Below are 24,961 nucleotides of genomic sequence, written 5' to 3' on the forward strand. Positions count from 1 at the left end.
GATTATTCCTAACTTTTCTGGAGTGGGTGGTGGGGATTATTCCTAACTTTTCTGGAGTGGGTGGTGGGGATTATTCCTAACTTTTCTGGAGTGGGTGGTGGGGATTATTCCTAACTTTTCTGGAGTGGGTGATGGGTAGTGAGTTTAGATGACTATAAATATGAAAAATTAGATTATTCCTAACTTTTCTGGAGTGGGTGATGGGGATTATTCCTAACTTTTCTGGAGTGGGTGATGGGGATTATTCCTAACTTTTCTGGAGTGGGTGATGGGTAGTGAGTTTAGATGCCTTCTTGCTTCTCTGCATTTCCAGTGTTGAGGGAAAGTGGCCACATATACATTTAAAAAGACAACACAAAACACTAGCCAAAGTAAACCTGGCCAGGAAAACATGCCATACAATAGCTTCTGAGGCAAGGTATACATTAATCGCTCTTTTACAAATATTCGTGTTGTTAGGGTTTCTCCCATTGATGAACAGAAATATTTTTCTTTGTTTTAATACCATTTTAGAATTTGCCCAAGCCTGCTTCTGTTAGGGCAGCCACAGAACAGAAAGAAACCAAACGTCTTCAAATATAATGTCTAGACTAAAAACAAATCACATCATTGTCACTGTTACCACCATTAGGAGTTGCATAAATAGCAACTCAGCAATGGGACAGAACTATAATCAATAGCCATAAAAGATTACACTTACGAGCGTGTGTGTGTGTGTGAGAAATAAGCATAAAAACTAATTGATCGTGAGCCCAACAGTTTAATTCTCCAGGGCGATCTTGGATGTGCTTCAAAAATTCAAGTCAGCAAGTTATTTTCTCACTACTGGTTTCTAAAAGGTCAGAAACTCTCTTGCAAAGTGCTGCCCCCCCCCACCCGAGTCGCAGAGCTGTGAGGCTTCAGCTGGCCGCTGCTCCCGTGCAGTCCTAAAAGGCCCTCCAAGGTTTCTGCCCTCTGAAGGAGATCCCCATTCCACTGTGTGGAGATCTCTGGGAGCCCTGCATTTAGCTTCACTTGTTAATGCTACACGGGGTCCCCAAGTTACGTGTGGGGCCTCCCTGCCCAGCTCTGTGCAATTCCATGACATCACAGTGCTGGGAAGGGTAGGGGAGCACAGCACCTGGAGGATCCTGAAACACTCACCACATCGCATGCATGTACGTGGGCGGCAGACGTGGGCTGCTGACGGGAGTGCAGTTGTACGACCTCATAATCCTTTCCGCCAATAAAAAATTTCGAAACAGACTAGCCACCAGTAAGTCCTGTCTGAAGAGCTTTTGGAAGAGATCTGAGGAGAGATCAAAGATAAAAAGGAATCTTCAGTGACTTGTGTCTAGCATTTAAAGTCAAATACACAAATCCACTTCTATCAAAAATTGCTAAAAACAAGTTGGGACTAATATGCATATTTCCCATCAGCACCACACACTCATGCTGAAACATGCACACATGCTTACACACACACACGTGCACAAATATACATGCATGCACACATGCATGCGCACACATGTACACAATGTATACAGATACCTATACAGATACATACACATGTACATACATGCACACACACGTGCACACATGTAAATACACACACAAATATGTGTATGCATACACACGTGTGTACACACACGTACACGTGTACACACACACAGTGCACATATACATACATGTGAACAAACACCCAAAATCAACCAATCAATACACAAAAAATACAAACAAGTCTTATAACAGTAATTCTGGTTTTCGGCCAACGTGAATAATGCCAGTGACTCTGAAGACAAGCCACTGGTGCACGGTAAAGGCTGTGCGAATGGTCAGGGCCAACGCTGACATGCAGTCTCTCCGCACCACTGTTCTGAGAACCTGGCGTGCAGTAACTCACCCCCCTTGCAGAAACCTCCTTAGGTGGTCGTATTCTACTTTTCAGCCCTTCCCACTGTCTTCCTCACTAGTGAGGCACTCATGGATCCTATCTGACTCCTCTCATGTAAAAGGGTCAGCTCCCCGCACGCTCAAGGCCATAGCCTCCCTCCCCAAGGCCCAGCCCGCGCCTCACCCCGAGGGAGCACGTTCCATGCAATGGTGTCTGTGATGGCTGTGAAGATCCAGTTCAGCTCACCCAGGGGCGTCCTCCTGTCGTTCAGGCGGCCAGGGATCCTAGAAAACACCAGGCATTCTCATGAGTGATGCCACAACTCTGAGAGCAGGGAATTGAGGAGAGGTTGCAAGAAAAACGGGCGCAGGTGGCGAAGGGCTCTGAGCAGAGGGAGGAAGGCTCTGAGCAGACCCTCGGCGCACGGCCGGAAGAATTAAACTCTCCATGAGCTCACAGCTCAGAGCTCAACCTCCATCTGCAGCTTTCCTCCCTCCTGCACACCTCCAAAACGACTGCTTCGTCCGGTGTCCCCAGACATACAGACCAAGCCCAGCTGGTCACACACATGGTTCCCATGGACCACGGACTGGACCCCAAGGGCAGTCCGTGGCACATACTGAAAGCAGTCCACATCACGCTCTGCAGGTTTACATCTCAGCCACGGAACGCTGTGGAAGCTCACCATCCACGCTGGGGGAAATCTAGCCCACAAGGTCTACTTTGCTCCTGTGTATTCAACACGCAGCTGATACCCGTGACAGGGATGTGAAGATTGGCAGTGTGTGCGCAGGCCCTGTCCTAAGGGAGCCGGGTCTGGGGGAAGGACAAGTAACAGGCAAATGAACAGGCACACGAGTGGTGCCAAGTGATGGCAGATGACGCAGAGACAAATATGACAGACAGTGGGCGGGGGGATGAGGCTGCTGCCATTTCATACAGGGCAGGTGGCACCAAGGACCACTCCTCAGCCGTGAGGACAGAACCATGACTTTTGCAGCAACTTGGATGGAGCTGGAGGCCATTATTCTAAGTGAAGTAACTCGGAATGGAAAACCAAAGCCACACGTTCAGAGCCATGAGCATGATTCCGCTCGAGAAGATTTAGCTGGTCAGCAATTCCCACTGTAGGAACCATCTGATGGCACCGTCCTCTTAAGAATAATGTTCAAAGAGGTGATGCATCAGCGACACAGGGTAGCTGAGTTAAGTGAACTTCTTTTCTTAAATTGTTGTAGTTGGAGTCCTGCTGTGTTGCCCAGGCTGCTCTTGAACTCCTGGGCTCAAGGGATCCTCCCGGCTCACCTTTCCAAAGTGTTGGGATTACAGGTGTGAGCCACCATGCCCAGCCTAAGCGAGCTTCTTAATATAATTCTTCAACACATGCTCTTTCCTCCCACTAAATGCCTTTTCCTTTAGGAACAAAAAACAACGTCTTATTTCTTCAAAATAGGCTCAGTGATAGGACAAGAAAAATGAGAAACTGAGAAGTCGGTATAATATTCTGAAGCAGCACCGTGGCTCAAACAATGTGAGAAGTCTCAAACAAAGATTTCCAAATTCAAGAAAAATTCTGACCTCCACAGGGGAGACCAGTTTACCCAACATCAGGGTTTTGCAGTCAGGCTGCTGGCCAGGGCAGGGATGACTGAGAAGCACCTTTCATGAGCTGTATGGGTGGGGGAGGGAGGGCGGGCATCATGAAGGATTCCCACCATTTAAAAGAAACCAGGGCCTGGAGGTGAACACACGGCACAAGGACAGCAGAGAGTCGTCTCAGCCCCTCTTCCTTCTCCCCAGCCTGCTCTCGCTTCGGAACAAGCATGTCCACTGCATGCAGGAGGAACGGCCAGGCTGCCTGCCCTCCGACCTCTGAGCAGGGGAGTGAGGAAAAGCAAAGGTGCCCGTCCACCCAACAACCTGCGACAGAGCTTGGCGCGCGGAGGTATGTGAGGGTGGGGCACACCTCCCAAAGAGAAGACATTTCCTTATGAAACACAAGCAAACAGCCCGGGAACTCATTTTACCAGGTGGCTCATCTCAGCCCTCAAGCACCAGTGCAAACAGGGGTGGCTGCTTGGGACATGGCCCGGGGAAACAGCACAGAGAAGGGGCACGGGGTGCATCGTAGGGGCACCGGGGGCATCGTAGGGTGGACATGGCCAGTGCAAACAGGGATGGCTGCCCGGGACATGGCCTGGGGAAACAGCCCGGAGAAGGGGCACGGGGGTCATCGTAGGGTGGACATGGAACCCCAACACACTTGTGTCTTGGGTCCCTCATCTGCAGATGAGAAACACATATGCTGAAAACCTTTTTAATGAAATTATTGACAAGATCGTCAATAACAATGTTCCGCAAAAACACTGCCTCTTTCAAGCTACGGGACTGCCACCGAGAGCCGCTTGCCCTCCTTACCAAAGCCGTGCAGAGGAGGGAGGGCGCCCAGGCCACACGCCGAAGCTCTGTGGTCTAGACCAATAAACACACAAGTGGCCCAAGTGTGCAAGGAAGGCGGGCTCGGGAGGTGCTGATCTTGAGCATCCTGTCATGGGTTCTCTCTTCTCTCTCAACGTATCTGGAGTTAGTCAAACTACAAGGGCAGAGGACCGTCCCCAAACCTCAAGAAGAGAGGTGCCCAGGGCAGGGTGGGACCAACTGCAGAGCTCAGGTCCTCGCTGCATGGGGTTCAGACATGTTACCCTCCCAGCACGACTCTAACAACATGCCTGGAGCACTGTCAGTCTGGGAAGTGCCCGGAGTCTGCGTGTTCAGAGTCACACAGACATGAGCGATTGACTGACTGATACTGCGTCAAAGTCCACACTCCACATTACACGGCTGGTCTCTCTGATGTGCGGAGCCCCCATCCCAAGGCAGCTGGATGTGTCTGTCCCTGACCTAAACGAAGACACTTCTATCCTGCATGAGTGTGCGCTGGCACTACCTTCTTTATCACGTGTAAATGTCGGGAAAATCTACGTAGCTCATTACATCAACTTCCAGGAACCAACCAAGCCTGAACCGGAAGCAGGATGGGGGCGGGGGGTGCAGGGAGATGTGTGGCGCGGTGTCATCTGCCGTTGCGGAGCCCGAAATGCACTCCGAAACCGACAAGGGAGAAATGATTAAACAAACCATGCAACAACCACAATGCAGCAGCTACAAGCAATTAAATTGTTATGAACATTTCAATGATATGGGACGATGCTTTCTAACATTCAGAAGCAAGACAAATACTCTATCGTCACGATGACATCAAACATGTGCAAGAGAGACAATTGGAGGAAAAAACCTCAAAATGTGATCATGGGGATACTCTTTCTTGCCTTTATATCATCAACCTTGACTGCAATGAATGTGCCCACCTGAGTAACAGGGAATCGCCGAAACCCTGGCTCCTGCATCTCCTCATCCTGGGCCCTGGTGATGCTGGGGAGGGAGCCTATGGGTGCAGCACAGCTCGGGCAGCTGCGGGGGCCAGGACTGCATCTCGGAAGAAGTGCAGGGACCATCACAAGCACAGACCATTTGCCCACAGGCTGTTTGCAAACCAGGACTAAACGCATCCCTAACGTGAGCCCAAGTATCCTGAATGGAGTGAAGCTCATAGAGCCCCTGCTGTTCTTGAGTCTGTGACCCCTGGTTAACAGAAAGCTGCATTCTGAGCAGCAAAGAGCTTCCCATGAGGTCACACACCCCAGCACTGGCACTGGATGGCCAAGCCATCAAGATAAACAGAGGCCAGATAGCACCAGTGTGTACTTAGGTCTGTTTTTACAAATTGGTATCTTGTGACAATTACCAGTAGATAAATGCAAAGCTAGACTCCCCCAAAACGGTCCTGAAAATCCCACTGGTCTCTTCCCTAAGCTCATCATGAAACTAGACAGAGCCATCTGCCTGGCCAACTTCAGACAGACCCAGAAATCATTCAAGTAGATGAACCAACCATCCGGTGAGTGAAATCTGATGTGACTTCCTGATCCAGCAGACCTGGTCCTACCGGGGGTGACAATGTGGAACACAGTCTGGCATCCCTCCCTTTTCACGTCACATAAAATTAAATCTTTACAGAAACAATTTGTTCCTGGTTTCCTTTCTGTACCTGATCCTAACTAACGCTGAGCCTCGCCCAACTTGGGAGGTCACTGGGATCATGAGGGGACCACAGAAGAAGCCTAGTGGCGTGGGGTGTCCGCGTCAGACCACGTTTTATCCTAGAAGTTTCTTTAAACCCTCAAAGGGTTAATGATCAAGGTGGCTCTTTTAAAATTTAAATCCAGAGTGTTAATCAAGGACTTCTACGTGAAAACTGTAGCTACAGTTGAAAACTCAAGCGCTGGTCCCAGCTGTGCTGTGGCTGGATGACCCGTGGCGCCTGTTTCAGAGCCAGCACAGCTGACATTGATGCAAAGCGGCGACTAAAACAAATCACACCCCAACAACAGATGTGGCACGACGCCAGGGGCGGCCCCTGGCAGGGCCCGTGCCTCCTCAAACTCTCCTTCGCTGCCGTCGCCAGGAGGGCTTATCTCCACCTTCCCCCACACTTCCCGGGCTCACCTGCGGCATTCAGTTTCTTGCCAGGATTTATCTTCCACACCCCAATATCCAGGCCATTACGGGGACTCCGGCCCTGCTAGACGCTGGCAGAACTTCAGCATCCATACCCCGTTTGTGCAACCACCGTGGAGTGCCAGGCCAGCTCCAAAATGCCAAGCAGGTGCCCTTCCTCTAAGGCCCCTTCTTCTTCCCTGACACCTCTGGCTGTCCCCACCACCACCCTCTGCTGGGAACTTGTCACTTAACAAGAACGACTGCGTCCCCGGCCCTCGCCTTTGATTCTCCACCAGCTGCCTGAGGGGTCACAACCTATCACAGTCACTCTCCCAGGGGTGCTCCCCCCACCCGCCTCTCCCGGACCTGCCTGGCTCCCTGTCATCTGCCCGTCACCCCGCCTGCTCCCCACTTCCAGGGATGCTCCCTCCCCCTCCCCCTCACCTGCCTGGCTCCCTGTCATCTGCCTGTCACCCCACCTGCTTCCCACTTCCAGTACAAGGTGCCACCCACTCCTCGGGGCCCTGTCCCTCCCTGGGTCACCCACAGGTGCCCATCTGGCAGGTGCTCACCTCCCAGTCTCTCCAGGTCCGTGCTCTCACCTGGATTCTCGGGGGCGCCTTCAGCTCTGTCTGCACTCAGGAGCCACAACACATGATCCCTTTCCCCTGGGGTGGCCGCCTCACTGTTTTCTCCAGCCCCATCCATGCGGAGGACAAGGACTAGGGGCAGTGAGGTCATCAGGACGTCTCCCTTGCAGACCCCCCAGCCTTCCTCTTCCTTCACCTGCAGGCCTAAACTTGGGAGCCAGACAGACAGGGGCTTGAATTTGGCCAGAGACTGGCTCTGTGACCGTGGACTGGCTGCCTAGCCTCTCAGGGGCCTGGATTTTCCTCAGCATGGACATTTACACTACCTCCACCACCGCTGCCAGTTGGGCACTCATGCCACGCCTCTCGCTGTGCGGCTCGGCAGACCCAGGCCCCCAAGTCACCCACCTGCCAAGCCCACCAAGACTTCCTTCCCAGTGCCCTCGCCAGGCAAGTCTTATGTTCACATGCTTTTCAGATGGAGAAACTGAGGCTCAATGAGGGTGTGTCTTCCACTGGAGACAAGTGGCGGAAACCAGACCCAGGCCCTGCAGCCGCCTCGCAGAGACTCGAGGACCAGGGATGGGCCGGGGAGACCGCTGGCTGCTGGGGTTCAACACACAGTGGCTGCTGGGGCCTTATGCCTGTCTACCCTGGGGAAAACCCATGTGGCCCTGAAGCTTGCACTGGATAAGCTCTCCGTGGGCCCCTGCAGGCTCCTCTTACCTGCCGTGCGAAAGCTGGTTTCTGTCCTCGCCGCCCTTCCCAGCCACCTCCTGCCAAGCCCCTCACTCCAGTGGCCGCCTAGCCTTGCCATTCCTCATTTGCTGAATCTGTGGATCCTGACTGTCTCTCCCCTAGCACCCTGCTCCTCCCTTAGTGACCTCTGGGAGCACCGCATCGCCAGCTCTTTTCACACCCCGGCATCTACTCCAGCGGCGGCCCTGCTCCTTCCAGGTCTCACAACAAGGCACTTTCCTTCACCCTCGGCTTGCCTGGCATCGCAGCTCAAGTGTAACATGTAAAATCAAGCACAATGTCATCATCTCCACTGCTGGTCCCCACTCCAACAGCCCCTGTGGATTCGCTTTTCACTGAGGCTTGAAACCCTGGAGGCCCCAAGCCCTCAGCCGCTCTCTGTCCCTGCAGTGGGGCTAGCCAGGCTTCCCACCTCCAGGTGCCGCTTCCCACCTCCTCTGCAGCACCCCAGCCAGGCCCACGAGGCGTCCAGAAAGCATTCTCGGGCCACACCCTTCTGCTCCGGCTCACACTACGCAGGCTGACGGCTCTTACCACACAGCTGGGTCCCCACACCTACAAGGTTTGCCACTGATCATTGCAGTGGTTTTCCATTACTTTTTAGCTACTCAAACAAAATCTCATGCAGGACAAAGGAAAGCAAAACTCCTCTGGCTGGAGGAGTGAGGGCCAAGAGCCCAGAAGCTCTCTGACTGCCTGCAGAGAAGCTGCGTCCACGCCCCGCGGGTCTCGATAATCACTCCGTGGAAGCCGCCTCGCCAGCCAGGAGGGTGCTCTGCACGGGATAGACTGTCCAGCCCTGAGTCCAGGGCACGGGGAAGCCACCCCACCAGCTGGGAGGGCGCTCTGCACGGGACAGACTGTCTAGCACAGGATGACAGCTGAGATCCTCCTCTAAATTTCTTCGGTGCTCAACTAATCCCTTACTTTCTTTTTCTTTTATTACCCACCAACATTCCACTGTTAATTTTCTGTGTAGCTAAACTCCCGTGGACAATGACTTGCTTTCCTTGGCATAAATCAATCCCACAGTTCCCGGCAGCTCGTTAAGCACATCGTGTGATCTCCACAGTCCACAGGCCTGGGCCACGTCACTTCCCCACTTAGAAAACAGCTGCTCACACTGATGCTGATGGCTGGCTGCTGCCTGTCGACAAGGGCTGGGTCCTTGGTGGGAAAAACTGTGGTGCAGACACAGCCCTAGCTGGTATGCACAGGGGCTGGTCCAGTGTTCAGATGAGGCCTTGCTCTGTTCTGGGTGGCCCTGTAGCACAGCGGAGCTACAGAGTCTGGCCACCTCCGAGTTGGACTGGCAGCTCTCTCTCCAGGGGCCCTGCAGAGGCTGGACCACCTGTGAGTTGGAGCGACAGCTCTCTCTCCATGGGGCCGGCAGAGCCTGGGCACGGTATACATCAGGTCCATCTTCTGTCCTGGCCTCTGACAGGTGTTACTTCCAACAAACCTTGTGCACCCCTAGCTGCCTAGTGTCTGCTCCCCAGCACAGCCACGTGGCCGATGTGGTGGAGGCTAACTCAAGCGTGTTTACCTTCCTTATGCTATTTTCTGTTTCTCCCCATCTTTCTATTTTACCGAATACATCGCTTTCCAGCCATGTCAGACTTGTCGGTCTCAAACATCCTGTGTGCTCTGCTCAGACCACCCTCCTGTCTTCTTGGCTTAGGGGACACCTATGAATCCTTTAGCATTTGGCTCAAGTCCTGCCTCCTCTCAGGACACTCCGCTGGGGCCTCTCCCACCCCAGCCCAGGGGGCCCCCGCTGGCGGCTGCGGCTTTGATGCCTGCCCAGAGAACTGTGAGTGTCTCTGCCGTAAGAGACACTGCAGTCCAGGCTGTGTCTAAGCTGAGGTTTGGAGCTGTCTGAAAGTGAGGACTAAATGCTTTCTTCATCTCGCTGTTACGATGCTTAGCATGAAGCGTCGGATACAGAACAGGTGCCGTATACATACTCGAGCCATCGGGTGAGTCCCTACTGAATGACTGTCAGGCTGTACACGAACAAAACGTCAAATGCAAAACTACGGCTTCCAAGAAATAGGACAGACTCACTCAAAATACTCACACGATGATAAAAAAGAAAACAAGATAATACAAATCATCCCCAATTCCATCATCTAAGAAGCTCATGAAACACTCTGGTGGCCATCCCCCTATTATCTCTTTGTGCACAAAATCAAAAACATACCCAAGAATACACTCAGACAAAAGTCTGGAAGGGTATACACAAAGTGTTAATAATGATTATCCTGGCATGCTAGAGAAAATGCATGATTTTAATTCTTTTTGCTTATGTGTACTTAAAAATCTATGCTGAAAACATACAATTTACATATTAAAGAAAAAGAAAACCTTTCCCCCCTTTTTTTAAGTAAGAAGGAGGCTATAGCAAGTTTCCTGAAAAGGGAAGATATTTCAAAACTGTCTTACAAAAAAAAATTTTTTTTGAGATGAGGTCTCACTCTGTCACCCAGGTTGGAGTGCAGAGGCTCGATCTCAGCTCACTGCAACTTCTATCTCCCAGCCTCAAATGATCCTCCCACCTCAGCCTCCCAAGTAGCTGGGACAACAGGCACACACCACCACACCTAGCTAATTTTTTGTATTTTTGGTAGAGATGGGGTTTTACCATGTTGCCCAGACTGGTCTCAAACTCCTGAGCTCAGGTGATCTACCCACCTCGGCCTCCCAAACTGCTGGGATTACAGGCATGAGCCACTGTACCCGGTCAAAACTGTATTATTTCAAAAATTTATATCATCTCAGATTAAATTCAATTAAAGAAGGAGGTCGGGCGCGGTGGCTCAAGCCTGTAATCCCAGCACTTTGGGACGCCGAGATGGGTGGATCACGAGGTCAGGAGATCGAGACCATCCTGGCTAACACGGTGAAACCCCGTCTCTACTAAAAAATACAAAAAAAACTAGCCGGGTGTGGTGGCGGGTGTCTGTGGTCCCAGCTGTTCAGGAGGCTGAGGCAGGAGAATGGTGTAAACCCGGGATGGCGGAGCTTGCAGTGAGCCGAGATTCGGTCCACTGCACTTCTAGCCGGGCGAAACAGTAGCGAGGGACGCCGGTCTCAAAAAAAAAAAAAAAAAAAAAAAAAAAGATAGGACACACATTTAAATTTAAATGACTACTATTGAAAATGGACAAGTTGTAGAAGAGGTTGGGCTGAATCACTTACTACTGCAAATAATTCTTACTTACAAAGGTTTCCAATTGACCAAAGGTCAGGGAGGTGAATGAGCGAATTTCTTTATGAAATAATTTCTTTCGACAATCCAGGGTCAGTGCATAATGGGTTAGATTTGTAGTAGAAGAAACAGCATTATACATATGTATCTCAGACTAGGGGGTTCTTCCACGCCAAGGGCTTGGAATAACGGTGGGCGCGGGGACCACCAGAGTTACTGGAAAGCAATCGGAGCATGCACAAGCTGTGACGACGGGTTCATCCAGCTTCTTTCAATAAACGCTGCATTGAAACCATATTATTAACAGTACGCACATTATACATATGGTATGAGGGAGTTGAGGCTTGTTTGGATTTGAGGGCGTGGCTGTGTCCCTGTGTGAATGGTAGAGGAGCTGAGACCTTGTAATGAAGAAGGAGGCTAGTGGCTTGTGTCCCGTGGGTAGGAGGGAGGTTGAGACCTTGTTGGAGAGGGCATGGCTGTGTCCCGTGGGTACAGGGAGGTTGAGGCTTGTTGGAGAGGGCGTGGCTGTGTCACATGGGTAGAGGGAGGTTGAGGCTTGTTGGAGAGGGCGTGGCTGTGTCCCGTGGGTAGAGGGAGTTAGAGACCTTGTTGGAGAGGGCGTGGCTGTGTCCCACAGGTAGAGAAGAACACACGTGAGATGATCTTCAATGAAATGCAAGAAAAATCTCGCAATATATCAAAGGGTGATAATATACCATGAGCAAGTGGGGTTTACCACAGGGATGCAAGACTGTTTAACATCTGAACATCACTCATGTGATGAACCATCTTTACAGGGTAAACAGCTGTACCATCCCCTCCACAGACACAGAGGAAGCCGTTGACGAATTCCAACACCAACTCATGCAAAAAACTCTCGGAAAACTAGTTCTAGAAGTGCACTTCCTCAACCTGATAACGGATACCTATGAAACATTCACAGCACATATTATACTTGGTAGATTAAGACAAAATGTTTCCCTATCATTGATCCTTGACTGAGATTAGGGATTGAACAGCCAGCTGTATTGCTTCCATTTAACATTATACTGGAGACATCAGGCAGTTCAACAAAGCAAGAGAAAGAAATTAAAGACATAAACATTGGAAATAAAGAAGTCAAACTGTATGTATTTTCAGATGATATAATTACATACATAGAGGATCTTAAGAAACCTGTAAAACAGCTCCCAGAGCCAGTAAGGGAATGTAGCAAGGTTAGAGGAAATGAGGTCACTATGCAAAAATCAATCACATTTCTATATGCTGTACTAAGTAATTTTTAAACTGACATTAATTTAAGAAAATATTTGCAAGACATGTACAGATAAAGCTATAAGGCACCAAGACAATTAAACCAGTATGTGATGATTGTGGAATATGAAGCCACTATGTTCACGGGTCAGAAGACTTCATATTACTAGGATGGCAATCCTCCTCAAACTGATCTAGATTTAATGTAATTCCAATCAAAATCTCAGCAGGCTTCTCATTAGAACTGATAAACTGATTTTTAAATTCATATGAAATGCAAGGATCTATAGTAGCCAAAACCATTTTGACAAAACAAAACAAAAACAAAAACAGACTTAAAATAAAGCTACAGTCAGTGATCAAGGTAATGTGGTATTCCTATCCTTATGCCAATAAAGATGGACACACAGATCAATATAACAGAACTATACATTTATAGTCAAATGATTTTTGTCAAAGGCACCAAGGAAATTCAATGACAAAAAGACAGCCTCTTCCACAAATAGTGATGGAACAATTTGGTATCTATATGGAAAACAACTATGCTTGACCCTTGTTGCATACTATATTAAAAACACAACTTGAAACGGGATCACAGACTTAAAAGTTCATCATAGTTCATTACGTTCATCATAAACATGAATGTTAAAACTAAAAGTTTTAGGAAGTAGAAAATCTTCACAACCCTAGGGTAGGACACAGATCATAAAATAAATGATGAAATCAGACTTCATCAAAATGAAAAACTTCTGTTCTTCAAAAGACTGTTTTATTTATTTATTTGAGATGGAGTCTTGCTCTGTGGCCCACGTTGGAGTGCAGTGGCATGATCTTAGCTCACTGCTAGATGGAACTTTCTGTATTTTTAGTAGAGACGGGGTTTCACTGTGATAACCAGGATGGTCTCCATCTCCTGACCTCGTGATCTGCCCACCTTGACCTCCCAAAGTGCTGGGATTACAGACCTGAGCCACAGCGCCCAGCCTGGACTGTTTCAAAAATAAAAAACACAAGCCACAGACTGAACAAAAATGTTCACAATATATAGATAGGACAAAGACTTGTGTCCAAAACACATGAAGGGCTCTTGAAGACAAACATCACAATTTGAAAATTGGCAAGAAACTTGAACACTCACTTTATTAAAGAATATAAATTAATGGCCAACAGCAGCACAGGAAAAGCTGCTCTGGCATCATTAAGCAAGTACAAATTAAAATAATAATGATATTGTGTTATACTTCGGTAAGAGGGCTGGGCATGGTGGCTCATGCCTGTAATCCCAGCACTTGGGTGACCGAGGCAGGCGGATTACTTGAGGTCAAGAGATCAAGATCAGCCTGGGCAATGTGGTGAAACCCCATCTCTACTAAAAATACAAAACATTAGCTGGGCGTGGCGGCACGCGCCTGTAATTCCAGTTACTCAAGAGGCTAAGGCAGGAGATTTGCTGGAACCTGGGAGGCGGAGGTTGCAGTGAGCCGAGATTGTGCCATTGCACTCCAGTCTGGACAACAAAGTGAGACTCTATCTCAAAAAATAAAATAAAAAAAAAGAAAAGACAGAATGCCAAGTGTCGACATGGATGCACCACGACTGACACACTGTTACTACTGGCAGGAACTCAGGCCAGTAAACCACTTTGGAGAACAGCTGGGCAATTTCTTATAAAGTTAAATGTACACCTATCATATGAGCAAGCCATTCACTCTTAGGTATTTATCCAGGAGAAATGAATATATATGCCCACACAAAGACTTGCACATGAATATTTATAGCAGCTTTGTTCATAACAGTCAGGACGGAAACAATTTGAACGTGCATCAACAGGTGAAACAAACTGTGACACACAGGATGATGGGCTGTTACTTACGACAAACAGGAATACGCCACTGATACTCCCAAGGAGGAGAAATCTCAAAGGCAGGATTCTGAGCCAAGGAAGGCGGACAGAAAAGAGCGCATACTTCACCATTGTTTACAGAAAGTTCTGGAAACGTCAAATCTCATGGAGAGGGATTAACTGGGACAGGTACAAGGGGACACACGGGATATACCCTGACTGTGGCGTGGCTCCACGGGCACCGTGGTCTGTCAGACTCATCAATGGTACAGTTTAAGTGGGTGTGTTTTATTGAATGCACCTCAATAATGTTGATTTGAAAATGTGAAAACAAAGGAGAAATGATCGCATTTTCAAACAAATAAAAACGAGAACTTTTTACCAGCAGATCTGTACTAAACTAAAGGGGACTCTGGTTTTGCTTCTTTTAGCAGACGGGGTCTTGTTCTGTCACCCAAGCTGGAGTGCAGTGGTGTGTCACGAGCCACTGCAGCCACAACCACTGGGACTCAAGTGATCCTCCCACCTCGGCCTCCCAAGCAGCTGGGACTACAGGGGCACATCACCAGGCCCAGTTGATTTTAATTTTTTCTGTAGAGCTGGGGTCTTGCTATGTGCTCAGGCTGGTCTTGAACTCTTGGTCTCAAGCAATTCTCGTGCCTCGGCCTCCCAAAGTGTTGAGATTACAGGTGCACACCATCATGCCTGACTTTTTTTTTGGTGGAGATAGGGTCTTATCATATTGCCCAGGCTGGTCTTGAACTCCTGGCCTCAAGTGATCCTCCTGCCTGCCTCAGCTTTCCAAAGCATTAGAATTACAGGCATGAGCCACTGTGCCAGGCTTCGATTAGATTTTAGTAGCATGCACGTTGTAGTTTCTAAAGCAGTTAACCAAAACTATGGCCCAAGGACCTTATCCAGCCAGCAGCAAGTTTTTTTAAGCCCTCCAGGCTAAGAACGGTTTTTAGATTTTTAAAGCGTTATAACGATAGGAAGAATATGAGGCAGAGACCTTACATGGCCTGCAAAGTCTAAGGCATATAGTATCTGGCAGTTAAAGGAAAAAATAGGATGCTCAAAGTATAGTAAAAGAATATAAAATTAACAAGGCAACAGAAGAGAAGGAAGGTGCAATAAAATTGCTAAATCAACCCAAAAGATGGTAAGGGAGGAGAAAAAAGAAAGGTTAAATAAAGGGGGCTTGGCCGGGCATGGTGGCTCACGCCTGTAACCCCAGCATTTTGGGAGGATGAGGTGGGAGGATTACCTGAGGTCAGGAGTTCAAGACCAGCCTGGCCAACATGGTGAAACCCTGTTTCTAATAAAAATACAAAAATTGCCCAGGTGTGGTGGTGCGTGCCTGTAATCCCAGTTACTTGGGAGACTGAGGCAGGAGAGTCACTTGAACCCAGGAGGCAGAGGTTGCAGTGAGCCGAGATCACACCACTGCACTCCAGCCTGGGCGACAAGAGTGAGACTCCACCTCAAAAAAGAAAAAAGGGGCGGGGGGAGGCTAGAATAAAAAGCAATAGGAAAAGAAAGGATGAAGTAAACAGGAGGCAGACTCAAACCCAAATATGTCAATTACTACACTAAATGTAAAGAAACTAAATAATTAAAACCAAACATTTTCCATCTCTATTTAAAGACAAAACTACATAAAAGCTAACTATATTGCTGACAAAGAGATATACCTTATATATACATGGATAAAAAAGATGCATTCTGCCAACACTAACCAAGAGACAGTTGTTTAGCTATGATACTATAAAAACGTGGACTCTAAGGCAAAAGGCATTACCCGAGATAAAGGGTGACATATCTTGATGATAAAAGGTTTGCTTCATTCTCCCAGGAAGGGTAAGTGGGTGTGGCTAATCTGGCCTTCTTCAGTTCGGACAGTGAATGCATGTGGTCAAAAGGGAAATGAGCTTTCAGAGTAAAATACAAAAACTTGTCCAAATTATTTCTTCAACAAGAAGAGGCTGTTAAGATGTATGTATAAGCAAAGAAAATTTTAAAAAAAGAAAAAAAACAAAGAAAAAAGATATATGTATATGCAATATTCCTAATTAAAAATGGGACAGATTATAGGAAACCACAATATGGCACAAGGCTGATGAGGGTAGAGCAGAGATTTGGGGCAAGGTTGTTCTTAGAAAACGAGGAGGTATTCACAACACTGATGCGAACTCAAGTACAGGTCATTAAGGTGGTCAGCGTGTCTAGGTCCCCAATTAACATAAGAGTAGAGATCATTTAAATAACAAGCTTTCAAACTTTTTTGATCATGAGCCCTAGGACTATTTTTGGTGACCAAACACACATACACAACCACATATAAAGATACATGTTCACAGTTTCATACTCTCTCCATGCGTCCAAAACACAAAACAAACAAACAAAAGAGAGAAACATGTTCCAGCAACAGAACCAAGGAACACTCGTCTTACTAGGAAAACAATGATATTTTCTTTTTTAAAATGCTGGCTGTGACCTACCTAACTGGTGTCATAGCCACTAATCAACCATGACTTGAAATCTGAAGAAACATTGACTTAAATGAAGCAGTTGTCAATTTCTCCAGGAGGATATACTGGCTCAGGGTTATCGAAACGGTTTGGTGTGAACATGGCACCTGAGAGACATTACAAACTAGAAAGTTCCATAATTCCACCTCTGCATAAGCTGACTGGTCTCTTAAAAACCACCAGAGGCGGCTTGTTTTTTTAATGATTTTTAAAAATCTCTGCTCGGTTTCTAAATCAAATGGTTCATATGCACAGTGCTACCATCTCTTTGGATCCTGTCTTTCCGCATTTAATGGCTCCCCTAGTACAGAATTCTGCTCATCTTTACTTGTGAAGTAAATGTAAGTTTGAACTCTGGAGGAAGTTTCCCTGACTTAACAGTAAGCAGAATTAATATTACAGGAGATAATTCACCTTTTACCTGACTTATGATAGAACGCGAAATTATTACCCCTTCCTGGAGTCAGTCAACAACAATAATGGACAGGAACGGCCACTCTGGAGGCTGCAAACAAAAACCAAAGAGGGAGATGGGGCCACAGCGAGGCGAGGGGTAATTCCCCATTTTCTTATCCAACATGTTGATGACCTAATGAAAAGCAGATTCTTTTTTATTAAACGGGCAGATTCCAAAGCCCTTCAGAAAGACATCTGAGCCCATGTTTATTTTTGAAGCACTCCTGTAAACGCGGATTTTCCATGGGCTTCCCAGTGTCAGGGCCGACCTTCAGACAGACCTATCCTGACAGGCAGTTGCAGCAGTCACGTGGGAGAAGCCACCTCCAGGCAGAGCCTCCTGAGAAGCTGCTGAAAGGCCGGCCACATCGGGAAAGGCAGCTCCTAAAATAAGGGGAAGCAGCACAGGCTCCAGTGGAGCCGGGGTAGGGAGCACTTCCCTCTGGAGGCACTGGCCGCCTCCAGGCTGTCTCCAGACGCCCCTCTCACCTGCACGCTGCACCTCACCCGGGAGCTTCTCTGCAAATATCTGGCCTAAAGAGGGTGGGAGGGTGGGAGGAGGGGAGGGTGAGCTTTCAGGATGGCGCGTGGAGCACAGGATGCTGTGGAAGTATCTTTCATGAACACTCCACGGTTTTCTGACAGAGATTGCCACCAACTTCCCCCGACTGTCCTGAGCTCATCTGGATCCTTCTGCCTCTGAAAAGATGCTGAAATCCCAGAGTCACTTCCTAGCCTGGTTGTAAATTCTGTCTCTTCCTGTGAATTTGTTAAAACACTCCAGGAAAGAGTTTCCAAATACAGCCAGCCTTGTGTGTTTATGCCTGATTTCTGGGATAATCCTCTGAGGTTCTCCTGGTGCGCATGCATCACACAGAAGGTCAGCACTCCTCCTACCACCAGGCACCCGGGGCTTGGGTCAAAATGACCGGTCTCTCCTCCCATGCTGTACACATCCCCTCCAGTCTCTCCTCCCATGCTGTACACGTCCCCTCTTTTTGTCAGGTCCACATGGAACCTGCCCTTTGAGACCAGGCATCCTGATGCATAAAACTCACGCCACTTTCCTCAGAATGCACACCCACAAACACACGGAGGGATGTGAAGGCATGGACGTCCTCCCACGTGCGAACCGGTGCAGAGTTGGGGGTGGCATCACACCGACCCAGGCTGGAGTCCTCCAGGCTCGGCCACTCCTCGCTGTGTGACTTTGGGCAGGTTAGTTAACCTCTCTGCGACTCAGTCACTTCATCCACAAAATGAAGGAAACACCTCCGCGTGGGCCTGGAGCTGTCTTCGGGGCTCACTGCTGTCCTCCCTGGGACAGCCGTGGGACAGGATGCCTTTGTCTCTGTAGATCTATGTCTTACTTTAGGGAAACAGGGCAGGCAAGGAGCTCTCTTGCACTTGCTTCTTAGTTGTCTTCAGCCCAACAATCCTTCATATTTCGGGGAGGCACATTCTGGTCTCCAAAAACAGCTATAAGACACCGCAGCTATACACGCAGCCACACTAGATCTGCTTGGGTTATCATCCGTGGAAATCGGCTGAGAGGTCTCTTAGCCTCTTCTAGCAAAAGGAGTGCTCGCCTGCCTTCTTAGGTGAGAACACCATGGCCCTCCTGCTGGCCGTCAGGCGTCCCCGTTCCCTCTGCAAATGAAGTCACTAGTCAGGCTTGTGCCACCACCCGTTCCATGGCCACTGCAGGTCACACCACTGATTCATGGAGCAAAATGTCCTTTGTAGGGGGCCATCAAGCTAAGTGCCTCAGTTTCCCCATCTGATGCAGTGGTCTGAGTCAGACTCACACAGGCCCCTGTAGACCCATTCAGGGCTGCCAGGTTAGCGGTGTTAATTCTAAATACTGAAGCTACATATGCCTCTTTCAAAGAAGGCCCTTGCCACACAGCCCGGGCTCGTGCCTGGTCACAGGCTGTGGGGTTCCCCGTCTGGAACACTGCCCCCTGGTCCTGGCATGGCTGCTCCCGTCTGGCCAGGTGGTCTCAGTTCCAGTGTTGCCTCTTCAAGGGCCTCACCGGGCTGCCCAATCAAAGACGCATCCAGGCACTCTTGCATGTGATGACACGGCATTCCTGGTACATTCACACTCCTCTTACATGTTTCTTCCCCTAATTAGGATGTAAGTTAACGAGTGAGGACTTGGCTCCGGAGCCTAGGACAGGCCCTAGCACACAGCAAGACCACGGTGGACGTCTGCTGAATGTATGGTGAATAAACAAATACGCAGAGAAACACATGCGGGGTCTGAAAGTGCGCTCGAGCCTGGAACCCGAGGCCCCGTTGACGAACTGGCCGCTCACGCACGACATACTGGCTTCGAGGTCAGCAGACACACGCACGTCAGAACCAGGAGGTGTTTCTCTGAAGGGACCCAGGGCGCAGCGACCAGGCTCCGATAGAGGGGACCATGCAGCACGGAGCAGCAAACTCAGAAGCCAGCAGAGGCGGGTGGGGGCGGACACAGGCTCCACCGCCGACAGGGGACCCTCGTGTGACTCTCTGACTCTCAGCAAGTTCTTCGATCTCCCTTGCCTCAGTTTCCAGAAGTTTAGATGGAGACGGACTCAGAGGCTGCTCGCCGGGCAGATGTGATGAGGACTGGAAAAGCTGCCACACACCTGGGGCCCCCAGTTGTGCTGGCGACTCAAGTCACACTGCTTTATCACCGACTGCAAGTCTATCACCGACTGCAAGTCTGCAGCCACACACATAGGAACGACGGCGGGGTGCCGAGTCCTGCAGGATAAACAGATCCAAGGAGGCATCCCTGCCAGAGGAGGCACTCCGGGTACCCCACCAGAACCAGGGGCTGTGAGGAACCGAAGGGCCGTGCGGGCAATGGAGCCGGAGCAACAGACTCTCAGGGAAAGCTAAGGAGTAATGGCAGACTGGACAGAGGGAGGTGCACCTGCCGAACTACGACACGTCTGGAAAAGAGGCATCGACGGGGACTGAGCCTCATCCCAGTCATGTGGCTGCAGTGATGTGTGCCCCCATAGGTACTGAGCTGTCTGAGACGACTCCTACACAAGAGCAAATGCCAACACCAGAAAGGACGGCTGAGGGGCACTGGCCAGGCACACGCTCAGCCTCACCATGGCCTCTTCCTCACTCTGCGCCTGGGAGCCTGCCTTCAACGAACGGAAGCTGCCCTCCAATCAACCTGTACCCCTGCATCTCTGCAGAGCGAAGGCTTCCTTTAGAGACATCCAGACACATGTATTTTCTTTTTCTTTTTTTTTTTTTGAGATGGAGTCTCACTCTGTCACCAGGCTGGAGTGCAGTGGCCTGATCGCAGCTCACTCACTGCAACCTCTGCTTCCTGGGTTCAAGCGATTCTCCTGCCTCAGCCTCCTGAGCAGCTAGGACTATAGGCGCATGCCACCATGCCCAGCTAATTTTTGTATTTTTAGTAGAGGTGGGGTTTTACCACGTTGGCCAGGATGGTCTTGATCTCTTGACTTTGTGATCCACCCACCTCAGCCTCCCAAAGTGTTGGGATTATAGGTGTGGGCCACCGCACCCAGCCCACATTTTCTTTAGGATGCTAGGAGGTGCCTAGCCATGAGGAGGTGGAGTGAGTGCCACAGATGTTACAGCTCCGTGCTCTGCTGCGCAGGCCTTTGTTTTGATGACAAAGACCAGGGTTTGGGTACCACTGTGAAGGAAATGGAAGATCTCCGTGCTGTGTGCAGGTTCCCTGGGGTGACCTCTGAACCTCTCACATTCCCCCTTGGCTGCACGTCCGCAATTTCATCTCAGAACCGAGCCTCCTCCACGCCCGCCGACCCGGATGAGCTATGGGGGTCTTGCTGGGGTGTGCATCGAACACAAAGGGGACCCGGTGCCCGTCTTCCCTCTGCACGTGGGGGCACCTGAATGAGAGGTGCCCGGGCATAAGGACCCCAGTGCAGCTCCGTGTGCCCTGGCGTGGGGCGCACAGGAACAGTGAAGAGGCTGTGCTCGGGCAGGCAGGGATGCTCTCCTGCTAGGCGGCGGCGGCGCCACGTTTCCACCAGTTACTCACATCCCCCTCGCTCGGCGATCTCTCGGGTTTTGTTTCTACCTCTTCATTTCTAAGTCAGCGTCTAGTGCCTCGTTACTCATCTCAGCAGTGACTGGCAGACGTTAATGAATTACTGATTTTCACCTTCACCCGCCAATATTGTGTATTTATGTTGGAAAGAAAAGAACTTTTTGAATCAAGACTGGGATCTTTTGATAGTTTTCCTTTCAAACATAATCCCTGTGTATGACTTGCCTCAGTGAAGTAAATTCTAATCACAGCCGCTGTGCCTCTGACGCGAATGCCGCCCCTCGCCCAGCCCTGTGTAAACCTTCTAGAGGCCTGGGCTCCTGTTGAGGAGCCCGTGCTCCATTCACACAGCTCATGCTGAGGGGAAGGAGATGCAGGCTCCAGGGAGGCTGCCAGCAAATCCCTGTCCCAGCTTGTCCTAATGGTATGGTGATCGGCAGGCCCTGTGCCTGCTGGGTGCCTCAGTTTCCCCATCTTTTAAAAGGTAGGTAACAGCACCTACCCTTGAAGGGCTCCAGGGAGGACTAAGAGGTAATGTTTGTAAAGGCCTTAGCTCGGTGCCTGGCACCATCGGGGCTCAGTAAATGGTTCCTGGGGTCACTATCATTCCCGAGGAAGCATGGATAGCCAGGTGCTCTCAGGCAGCGGCTCCCGGGTCTCCTTACGTTTTCCATACTGCATTCTCAGGCTCAGATTAGACAGAATTCCCCCAGATGGGAACCAGAGATTAGCTAACACAATGCTGAAGGTTTCAGAGCCAGAGTCAAACCCAAGCTTCAGGGCTGCAGCCCTGCGCCTGCTGTCCCCAGTCCACAGGGGCGGCCATGCTACCAGAGCCTCCGAAGCAGCAGCACACGGAAACTCATTTATTCACGACGCTGGATTGTTAGCGGTTTAAAATATGCTGTGTACACAATCAATGTTAATCATGAGTGAGTTCTGGGTACACTCTGAGCCTTCAGTGATCAGAATACTAACTAGCAGCCTCGTGGAACAGGTTCACATCTCTCAGGTTCCCTGGAGCTTTCTGAAAACCCTAATATTTCTAGCACTGTTTAAGCGTTTCATTACTTTGTTTCAGGGCTGAAAAATGTCCCTTAATTTCCAAGCATGGATCTTATTGCCATTCTCTCAAAGGATTCGGAATATAAATACGTACTGCAGCAGCAACAGGCTTATTCATCAAGCTGCTAGGTTAGCGTAGATAATTAGAAACTGGGGGGTCGCTTGAGGAAGGTTCACTATAATTTACTTCCAGACACAGCAGCTTAATTAGAAAGCAAATTCCTCCCCTAGCTTTAAAGACTGCTAAATAATTATGCACAAACTGCCCGATCTTCTCTCTAGTCGTGTGCTGAGATGCTAAACAACATGTTTTGCCCATTTGACAAGAGTGGCGAAAACTAGGAAGGGGTTAATACTGGATTTCCTGAGGACCCTTGATTTTGAGCGCCGCTGTTTGAAATAAACCGCATTTATTGGCCGGGCGCGGTGGCTCAAGCCTGTAATCCCGGCGTGGCTCGAAGGCTCGTATATCCCAGACCTTTGGGGGAGGCGGGGGGCGGCCCGCGCGGAGACGGGGTGTGCAGCGGAGAGTCGGAGATCGAGACATCCGTGGGGCTACAGCGGTGAAACACCCCGTCTTACTACGGACAAGAAAAGAGCAGAAAAAGTCAGATACAGAAGAAAAGGGACGTGAGGTGGGGAGCGGTGTGGCGGGGCGGCTGTAGTTCGGCAAGGCTATCTTGGAGGCTGAGCAGGAGAGTTGCCGTCAAACCCAGGGAGAGGCGGGGCTTGCAGTGAGCTGAGATCCGGCCATTGACTCCAGGCGCTGGGCGCGGGGCGAGCGAGAACCGCTCAAAAAAAAAAAAAAAAAAAAAGCCGCATTCATTTTTATTGGAAGACATTATCGTGCTGCAGTTCTGAGGAACCGAAACACCCACGTCTCCAGTACTGACAAAGACGAGGATCATGATATGATTCGGGTGGGATTTCTGACCGTCTGGGGGCAGCAGGGATGCCGTGCCATGAACCTGCCATTGAGCTGGTGAGGAGGACAGGTCACAAAAGCCGGGCCTTCCAAAGGGCATGAAAGTGGTGCTGTGCCACACTCAGCCCCCAAACCCTAGACAGCGGGGTCCTGAGGCTCTCGGCCAGGGGGCCACCTGTTGTGCGCTCAGTAGCATGGTGTCTCATCACTCAGGATGGCTCCGACACTGACCCCTAGAGAGCTCTGGCCTCACAGACCTGGCACACCAAGGGCCAGGCGTTGTAGGACGAGGGTACATCCTCTCAGATGGCAGCAGGCAAGGATACATGGGCACGGGGCAGGTGCCTGCCGTGCAGGTCTCTGTGTGCCAAACACACCTGCCCATCTGACACGTGCGTGCTGATCCCCACCTGGCATCTACAGCTTGCACTCAGGACCATCCTTCACACGCTCCCAACGAGGGCCGCCGGGGAGGGAAGGGGTGTGCAGAGCGGCCACCGGGCAGGGAAGGGGTGTGCAGAGCATGAGGCAGACCTGGTTTTACTTCCTGCAGGTCATGAAGCTTGACGGAAACAAGAAGCCCAAGAGCACAGGCCGGTTAGTCTCCTTGCATCACGTGACTTGTCACGCTAGTCAGGTGGGACCCAGGAACCAACGTCGTCCTCACGCTTAGTGGCAACAGAGGTATTCTTGAGGGCAAGAAATTTCTACATCGTGAGTTAAGACAAAAGAACGAAACTGCAAAACTAGTTCGTCAGAATCCCTAAAAAGCTGGCAAAAGCTAAAAGTAAATCAAGTCCAACCCCAGCTAGTGTACGCACAGGTACTGCAGGCTCCCTGACATCTGCACATCCACACAATCTGTTGCGAACGTGTGTCACTCGAGATGTCACACAGGTGCGTTCTAGGTGCTGTGTTGTCATGGGTTTGCCATCCCCCCAGTCTATAGTCCTTAGGATTCTGTTTACAGTAATGAACTGCTAAAACATAAATGAAATCAGACCATGCACGAGAGCCTGTTTCTGCCCGGTCTTAAAACTATAATTAAAAACAAATTATCCCACCATTAACTGGATCCAAGATCAGTTCATGTAAGGAAGGCAGGGACGCCCATGCAGGTTCTCCGGCTCTAGGTTCAAAGGTCATCTCTCTCCTGGGAGGGTTTTGGCGAAAAGGGCAGCAATGCAAATGCTTCCCCAGGGAGGTCACACCGGCACAGACGTGAAAGTGATGGATGACTGTGTACGTTTTAATGTAGGTGTGACTCAAGGAACCCGGAGCTCCGTCTCAAGGTGGACAGGAGGGCAGTCATGTGCAGGGACATGGGGGTGTCACCCAGACAACCGTGTGGCTCTCACCTGGTACCCAATGACAGCTCTGCCAATATTGTGCAAATGTTTGTATTAAAATATCTCAACTATTCAAAAATGTATATATTTTGAAATATTCCTTGGCTACTTATAAATTTTGTGGACACACGTGCTGCCTGGAGGGAGGCAGTGCCTCAGCCCTGCTTGGCGTAGTCCTGAGGCCAGGAAGGCCACTCAGGTGAATGCACATCATAGGGTGTGGCTTCCGAGACCACACCCCTCCTGCTCCCACATGTGATGGGAGGAGTGGCCTCAGAGGAGCACCATCCTGCTGACTCTGGAGCAGGGGTCAGGCGGTGACCCTCCAAATGTCAGCCCCAGAGTCTGGGAGGAACAATTCCCAAACCCCCTGAGGGACTGGTCCCCCAAGCAGGAGCAGGCAACTAACTTCTGACCACTGCATTTTAGGAAAGTGTTGAAAAAATCATACAAAAACTCGAAAGGTTTTGTGCATGTCAGATGCC

The 24,961-nt window shown here is 49.9% G+C and overlaps 1 protein-coding gene and 1 long non-coding RNA gene across 2 annotated transcripts in view; one reads left to right on the top strand and one right to left on the bottom strand.

Moving 5' to 3' along the window:
- The window catches only part of RPTOR (regulatory associated protein of MTOR complex 1), a 424,190-nt gene that overhangs the window by 138,100 nt on the left and 261,129 nt on the right, over positions 1-24,961 (bottom strand). The window contains exons 8-9 of the mRNA XM_017879553.1: positions 2,057-2,157; positions 1,144-1,288 (exon numbers count right to left, since the gene is read on the bottom strand). Coding sequence (XP_017735042.1) covers positions 1,144-1,288; positions 2,057-2,157 — 246 coding nt within the window. The remainder of the gene's footprint in view (positions 1-1,143; positions 1,289-2,056; positions 2,158-24,961) is intronic.
- LOC108534140 (uncharacterized) lies at positions 17,284-21,305 on the top strand. The gene is made up of 4 exons (XR_001886894.1): positions 17,284-17,960; positions 18,086-18,298; positions 18,456-18,681; positions 19,218-21,305. It is a non-coding gene; the product is annotated as an uncharacterized LOC108534140 (long non-coding RNA).

Source organism: Rhinopithecus bieti, unplaced genomic scaffold, assembly GCF_001698545.2.
Source record: "Rhinopithecus bieti isolate Rb0 unplaced genomic scaffold, ASM169854v2 scaffold_9899, whole genome shotgun sequence".
NCBI lineage: Eukaryota > Metazoa > Chordata > Mammalia > Primates > Cercopithecidae > Rhinopithecus > Rhinopithecus bieti.